General features: G+C 35.6%; 1 protein-coding gene across 1 annotated transcript; it reads right to left on the bottom strand.

Annotated features, from left to right (window-relative positions):
• Positions 1-1,290: 1,290 nt before the first annotated feature.
• LOC122671541 (arogenate dehydratase 1-like) lies at positions 1,291-2,838 on the bottom strand. Its single transcript, XM_043868821.1, has 2 exons — positions 1,383-2,838; positions 1,291-1,350 (listed from the first exon to the last, which is right to left on the bottom strand). The coding sequence occupies exon 1, from the start codon at positions 2,746-2,748 to the stop codon at positions 1,465-1,467; it is 1,284 nt and encodes a 427-aa protein (XP_043724756.1). The 5' UTR covers positions 2,749-2,838; the 3' UTR covers positions 1,291-1,350; positions 1,383-1,464.
• Between the last annotated feature and the right edge of the window lie 5,241 nt (positions 2,839-8,079).

Raw genomic sequence — 8,079 nt, 5'->3', positions numbered from 1 at the left:
AAATGTTCATTTGAAAATGATACTTATGTCATTCATCAAAGCCCACCTTTGGCCCTAATATTTCCCTAATGTGGCTTATGGACTGGCAAAAATCCAAACTGCCATGAAAGGCCTAATCTTTGTTACATTAGTGAAAACTACTCAGGCTTCATGGTACTTGCTTGTGATGACTCTCTTTAACTACTTCCATGACAAAAAGTGATTCAAATCTTCATCTAATAATATAAAGTGTTTTTTTTTCACGTACCCCCCCTGAGGTTTGACATAATTATAAAAAAATCCCTCAATTTTGAAAAATTCTACATGCCCCCCTTGAGGTTTTTAACAGTTAATAGATACCCCCATTCTGTTAGTCTAGGTCTAACAGTGTTAAAATCAAGGGTTGAATTGATAAAAATGAGCTTACAAGAGAAAGAAAAAAAAAAAAAACGGATTTGGGGAAGATGAGTTGCAGGTATCCTTGTAGGGAAAGAACGTGGATCCCAAATATAATGTACACGCTCTTTTTGCACATCAAATATCGCGAGACAAAAATGACTTTCGTAAATTTTTCCTTCACCTCCGGGTGATAAGAAAAACCTTAGGTCATGTATCCCAAATACTCTAATAATACTATCTTTGTGTGAACACAACTGCCTTTTCCATAAAAAGATCAATAATTTTTTGAAACCCCATCACCTTTGGGTGAATGAAACCCTTAGATTGATTTATGTGTCTAACTCTCTCCTAAAATTCAAAAAAATAAAAAAAACAAATTGTTTATTGTCTTTTCTATTCATTTCTTGCCAACCAAACATAAAAATTGAAATTTGCTATTTGTTTTATGTTCTCTCAACACATTTCAATAGATGGAGAAAATGGAAATAATTATTCCTAATATTTACGTAGTGCCAATAAAAATATCTTCTTAGAGTGGTTGATTCAATAATTCCTAATATTTACATAGTGTTAATAAAAACTATAAGATGACAATCACTATACCTTGATCTAGAATAAACAAGACACAACGAGATTAGAGGAGAAATGTTTGGTTGGTTGACCTTCGAGAGATGTAACAAAATATTTACATCTTTCATGTAACAGATATTTATTTATGGGAAAAAGTTCTCGAAAAGGTTGGAGTAATATTTGCCAGCAACATCTCTGTGTCTATCTCTTTCCTTCTCGTATGAAATGATCACATTGCCCTTCATTATACCATTTCACAACACCTTATTGGTGTGCTCCTCTATGACGTTTGCTCAGAGAACCCTCTCCCTTATATATAAGATCAACAATATTTCTTGATTAAAGAAAATTAAATGAATAGAAGATTCTCTCAAATCCAATCCTTTCTTACTAGGATTTAGATTTTACATGGTGAATTCATTTTTCCAAATTGTTTGTTTTTTTCCAAAAAGGGCTGAAATAGACAGAGATTACAAATAGAGAAAGATCTCCAAGATGATAATGATGATCCACCAATCAAATGGAATCTACACGAGAAGGGCACCAAGGAGTCATATCCATTGGAAAACTTCCCAACACCCTAAGAAACGATGTAAACTCCTGTACTTCAGCCAACGCATTCTGGGCCCTCACATCAGCCATCGACGCTTCAAAATCAACGTAAAACAAATACTCAAAATGCTTCGCTGTCCCATCATTCGCATCATCCACCAACCTAATCGGACGGTTCCTATGCGGCCTACTCTCGATCTTCGTCAAACTTATATTCCTGAAAGCAAACGCCGACAACACCTTAAACAAAACCGAAGTCCCCTTATCATGAGCGAACACGATATTGGTCTTAAATGGCCGGTCCGTCCGGGGAATAATTGGTTCACGAGCCAACATAACGAACCGGGTCACATTCCCCGAGTCATCTTGAATCCCATCAGCTAGAATCTGCAAACCGTACAGCTCCGCCGCACGGGCGCTAGCGATCGCTGCGGTGTCTCTCAAGTCGTTAGCCGCAACGTATTCTGCCGCACCTGCGGTGTCATCGACAGCTTCACGAGCGACGTTTAAGCCCATTTTGGTGAGGGTGAGCTCACACTGTGCTAAAGCTTGTGGGTGGCTGATGACACGTGTCAGGTACTCTTTTCTGACTCCAGGCATCGCTAAGAGGCAGTGATGAACTGGAAGTTGAACTTCTCCGACGATGTGGAGGCGGTGACGGAGGAGGAGATCGTAGTTCCGGTGGATGCTACCACCGAGAGAGTTTTCTATTGGGAGAACAGCTCTATCTGCAATCCAGAGTTCGACTGCTTGGAAAGCTACTTCGAATTGGTCGCAAGGGATGGCTTCACAGTTCGGGTAAGCTTTGCCGGCGGCGGCTTCACTGTAGGCACCGGGGACGCCTTGGTAAGCTACGCGGAGCTGGGAACCGTGCATAGGAGCAGGGGAGAGATCTGCGATGGTTAAGGGTTTGGGAAGATTGCCGAGAGGGATCAGATCTAGAGTATTGTGGCCATTAACGGCAGTGATACTGGTATTTCCGGTGGTCTCGGTGTTTCCCTGCTGAGAGACGACTTTGCTAGCGAGGATAGAGCAGGAGCTCTGCCAATCAGAGCGGCGATTTGAGCCTGAACCTGAGCTGCCCGCCAGGTTGGTGGAGGAGTCAGGTCGGGAGACGCATTGGACGATGAGACGATTTGGGATCCAATTGTTGGGATTGAAGGGTTTCGGTGATCTGCTCAAGGGCTTGTGAGGGTCTGAGAAGAGAGATTTGAAAGATGAGTTGGGAGATGGTGAGACTGTCTGCATATTCGCCGGCGGGGGTGTTCGATTTTGAATTACGAAGAAGTTGTACGAAGTAACCAATTTTTTTTCCTTTTTCAGAGAGAGAGAGAGAGAGAGAGAGAGTTGGGTTGGTGGAAGAGAGGAGAAGGAAACCTTGTAGGGCTGAGAAATCTCTAAGGGGGGGATTAATGGGCTTTATATTAGGTGAGAGACACAATAGGTGAGACAGTACGAGAATTTGGAGGGAGGAGAAAGCAGTCGGTCGGGGTGTGGGAGTGTGAGAAAGGAGGAGGGTGGTGCGTCGTGCGCGCGTGTGTCGGTCAATCTCTCACACTCACACCTACCCCTATCTCTGGCCGTGAGCGCGTGTGATATGCGTGGTGAAGCTTTTGAGTTTTTTAACATTCCTTTGAAGCTTTTAACCGTTGCAGATTAGTTTGTGGTGAGCTTTGAATGTTGATGCTAATCAAAGGGTGGAAGGATGACTGTAGGTCCCACACGAGACTTATTTAGTCACGTGACTTTTTTTGGTTTTTTTAAAACAAATATTGAAACACATTCTTACATTCGGATGCATTTGGGATTTTCATGTCCGATCTTCTCCAAGGATTTGATATATATATATATATTTTGCCCAATACCTTGGACTTGCTAGTTCGACCAGTCATGCAAATCAATATTTTTTTTTGAAGAGGGATCTTTGAGCAATATAACGAAATTAAATTCATTAAATTTACGTTGGAGTGACCAATTTAGGTGTGATGTGAAGTGAAAGGAAATAAAGGGCAAGGGATCATTGTAAGATGGAATCTCTGATGTTAAGCATACAACATGGATAAATGGAAACTCTCATGTCAAGAAGAACAGTGTGATAAGTTGTATGAGATCGATAACATGATTAATATTTTTGTAAAAATAAAAGTAGGACAAAAACTAAGCCAAAGATTCATTACTCGACAATGTACTTTGGTTTTGTTTGTTTCGGTTGAAAATTTTCACTTCAAAAAATTTGACTTATAAAATTTTACATGTATAAAAATTTTCCAATGCTTGTTTTTTGATGAAAACAGACATTGAAAAACTTCTCAACATGAAGTAAAATTTACCGCGGAAAAATTTTCAGGTAAAATTTTATATTGAAACAAACGGAGCTAAGGGAATCTGCTCTGGAGCAATAAACCATGTTAAATAGAATGATTAAGTCTTCCTATATACAACATTTGTATTTGAAATACCATCAGGCTCATAATTTTTGTTTACGAATGCCCTTCGCTCACCATGATCAATTAAACTAGCAATCCCTTACACCAAAAGCAAAATGGAAAACTTGGCAATTATTACAAAAAATAATTCTATAATCAACTCAATAATATATTAAATATGATAATTAAATTTTACTTCAAATTTGCTCATCACTCTAGCAATGACACCAAATATGAAATATATAGTCCCTATATCTTTGCTATTACTGGAGAATAACCGTTTGATTCGTCACAGTAAGGCATTGGATAATTTGTGTTGGGCTTAAGTGAGTGATTCACTTACGCTCCGTTTGCTTAGATATTACGTGAAACCGATTTTTTTTCCTTCTTCTAATTATTATCAAGAATAATTAAATAACAAATAAATTCCCTAGCTTAAATAATACTATAAGACAATATTTAGTACATAATTGCTTTTTAGATGTGTGTTGAGCAATTAACTAATCAAGCAAATGACAAAATCCATTTTTTTTTTTGGTTAAGAATGACTAAATCCTTTAGAAGCATGTATACATGTTGCTATATGCAGCATTCTTTTTATTGTTGGAGAATGTAAATGAAAGAAGCACTCCCAAGAGAATATATTTGATATTCTTGTGATTTTCAATGCTTTAGTAACATTCTGGTTTGTACCCAAAAAAAAAAAAAAAAAGAGTAACTTTTCTGATGAAAAAAAGAGAGAGCATAATGGAACAATCAAGTAGAGAGAAAGCGGAATGCCTCTCTCTCTTTCTCGATTGTTATATGGCATATTTGCATGGCTCTTTTCTTTCTATCATAAAAGCATTTGTCTTGTCTTTTTATCCTTTTCATTTAGGTTCTGTTTGTTTTGATGTAAAATTTTCATAGGTAAAATATTACATTAAAAAAAATTGCATGTAAAATTTTCCATATTGAAACATTTTTCAATGTTTGTTTTCAGGAGGTAAATACGAAGTAAAATGTTACCGCAAAATTTTTCAATATTTATTTTTTATTTATTTTATCACAAAATTATTTAAAATAATTACATAATATGCCATTATTCCAAAATTGAATAGACAGTTCATATTTTAGGGTTATATGAACCATCCAAGGTAGCAATAGATGCACACAATATGAGATGCTTCCATCTTTAGGTTTATTTTGCCAGTGGTTAGGTTGATAGCCATTCATCATGTATTAAAATTTGTGAATCCATAAAGAAACACTCCTCTTGTTTATTAGTAAACTATAATTTCTACTTTCCATGTATACTTTTATTGAAGACTATAATCATCAATTGTTGTCGTGGCTTGCAATTACTCTTCATTAAGTATTATTACTTTTTTTTAGGCAAAAAAAACAATAAATAATGAGAAATTTTCCCCATAATTTATCCAATATAAAACATAACTATAAATACCATATTGTGGTCCAAACTATTTTTTTGCAAAAATATATACTATAGATATATATAATATAAAATATAGGATATGCTTACGCTATATCTTAGATAAGTACATGTACTTTATTTCAATAGCATAGATTTAATGATTCTAATTTGACAAACCCTTAAAAAGTGGTTGAAGGAATTCATCCTTCACTCAGAAAACTCGATTCAAATCTTAGTGTCACAAAAGGTATCTTATTTTCCCTAATATAACAAGACATATTTACCCTCACTATTTTCTCCATTAACCTTGAAAATATGGGTAAATTTGTCATTTGACTGCAAGCACATCTTTCTCTCATGTGTGCTCGGAACGTTACCTAGCATAGTTGCCATAGCATGTATTTTCTTTCATGTTAATTGGTATCTGTCTTGCTTTTTAGGCTTTTTATTTAAGAAATAGCAAAATCTTAGGTTGTGTTTGGTATGCATTCTAGGTCAATTTTGCATTCTTGGACAATAAAAACCTATTTTTATCATCCGAGAATATGAAATCGACCTAGAATGGATTACAGAATGCATACCAAACACTCCCTAGCTTAGAGTTGCAAAGGTATGTGATTTTACTTGATATAACAAGATACTTTTTACCCTCACTATTTTCGCAATTAACCTTGAAACTGCAAGCACATATCTCTCTCTCTCTCTCTCTCTCTCACACACTAGTTGTGTGGTAGAAGCAATGATGGTATAGTAAATATCTCCAATGAGAGTTACAGTGGTGGAATCCTCCTCCCTCCAACAGCTTTTTCTTTCTCAATCTTCCCTCCTTGTTTTTCTTCAAACTGCCTCTCTTTTTATCCCCGATCTTCTTGCCCTTCTATTGTACAACTTCTATCTTTAGTAGCCTCTGTAGATCCAAAAGTAACTTTACAATTATGGATCCTATAATCCCTAGTTTTTCAATGCTTTATTTTATCGTACACCAAATTCTACGTAGAGATAGAGACTTTGGGGTCTACCTACTCACAAAATTTTAGCCTATCCAATTTGTTATGTGGTAGAATTAAATCTGCTTGGATAAGTATAGGAAATAATTGCTCTTATAATTTTAAATTACTATAAACATGGACATCTATAAACATGTGTCACGCATGTTGAAGGGTGATGTGGTTATTCTGACTGTTAGATATCTAGAGAATGGTAAGGATTGATTCTATATCATATTTCATATTCAAATTAAATCATCAACTCTCCCATATATTGACATTCATTCTCTTAATAATTCGAGATTTCGTAACACTTTATTTTGTAACTTAGCCAACCCCAGTGGAACTCCACATCCACAAAATTCCAATTCCTACTTATCACCTAACAAGAGTACAAGAGTAGGTGCCCATTCAAAGAACCTTATGGACATGCCTGTCCACATAACCCACTCAAATTTAATATCCCTCCCTTGCTCACCTAAAATGTCATGTATGCCTTGAGGTTTGATGGGTATGAGGCAAAGTCAGGTTTGTAACTTTGACTTTAAAGTTTGTTGTGCTAGCTGATGCTAGAATTCTACTCTTCTTAATAATTAGGTGAATTAGGTAAGATTTATTTTTTTCCTTTCTATCTAGAATCCTAGCTATGTTTCTTCACTTCCTGAATCATACATTTTGAAATAGATGGATATAACCCCTCACAAGTCAACAAAGTTTATATTCTTGAAAATTTTATTTTAGCTTAATTTTATTAGGTTTTTTTTTTCCCCCCCCTTAACAATCAATGTAATTAAGGTTAGGGTTATCAGTTCTAAAAGCTTTTATAATTAAAAAGATTACACAACTCTTACATGGATCATGGATGTGGTGGTGATTTATAGATTGTCATTAGTTTGGTTTGTAAGAAAAAGGCATGAAACTTCCATAATTGACATCCACAAAAATCTCTACTTGGAACCAAACATTATGTTAACAAAGTTATTTTAAAAGTGAGGAAAAGATCATTGTTAAGGAAGACTTTTCATATTTCTTTGACTAATCAATATACATATAGATTTTTTTCTTTTTTGGACAAAAACGCCAACATCTTTGCTTGGTTGATCGAAAAATATCTCTATTTATGCTTACCTTTAATAGCAAAAAAAAAATCTTATCGCTGACTATTGTTCTCTTACATGGTTTTTTTTTGTTGTATTTTTTATTCTATCTTGAGCACATGTGATGGGTCTCATGTAGATGATACTGTTCTTCATGTCACCATTGGTGTGGCATAGGAGATTCTTCCCACATTAGTGTCGTAAGAAATTTTTTTTAATTAATATTCATTTATTTTAAAAAAATAGTAAACAAATAAAGTGAACTAGAGAAAGAAAAACGAAGAAAAGGATAAGGGTTCTCTCAACCTATGGTAAAAAAATAAAATAATCTATGTGAGGTGGCAAAGAAAACACCTAGGTTGAGAGACTTTTTCCCAACAATAATTCAGAAACATGAACAATGTGAATATAGGGAACCCAAGAGAATCATTTTAATGGCTGAGTAGTGTTGTAGACTTGAAATGAAGGAGATCTAGTGCATTAATTCTACATTTACTGTATTGGTTGGTAGGTGATAGGGAGTTGATGCAGCCATGGCTCCTTCACAATTCCCTTTTTATATTATATGGGAAAAGGAAGGTTGCCAAGCTACATGGTGCCTGCTTGCGAACACAGAAAGGGCAAAATGATCATCTTGCCCTTGGTAAAATTAAAAA

Source organism: Telopea speciosissima, chromosome 8 (genome assembly GCF_018873765.1).
Source record: "Telopea speciosissima isolate NSW1024214 ecotype Mountain lineage chromosome 8, Tspe_v1, whole genome shotgun sequence".
Lineage (NCBI taxonomy): Eukaryota > Viridiplantae > Streptophyta > Magnoliopsida > Proteales > Proteaceae > Telopea > Telopea speciosissima.
The sequence above is the reverse complement of the archived record's forward strand: the minus strand, read 5'-3'. Positions and strand labels throughout refer to the sequence as shown.

Excerpts from the sequence above, each read along its gene's own strand:
- LOC122671541 (XM_043868821.1), bottom strand. The coding sequence starts at position 2,748 with ATGCAGACAGTCTCACCATCTCCCAACTCATCTTTCAAATCTCTCTTC.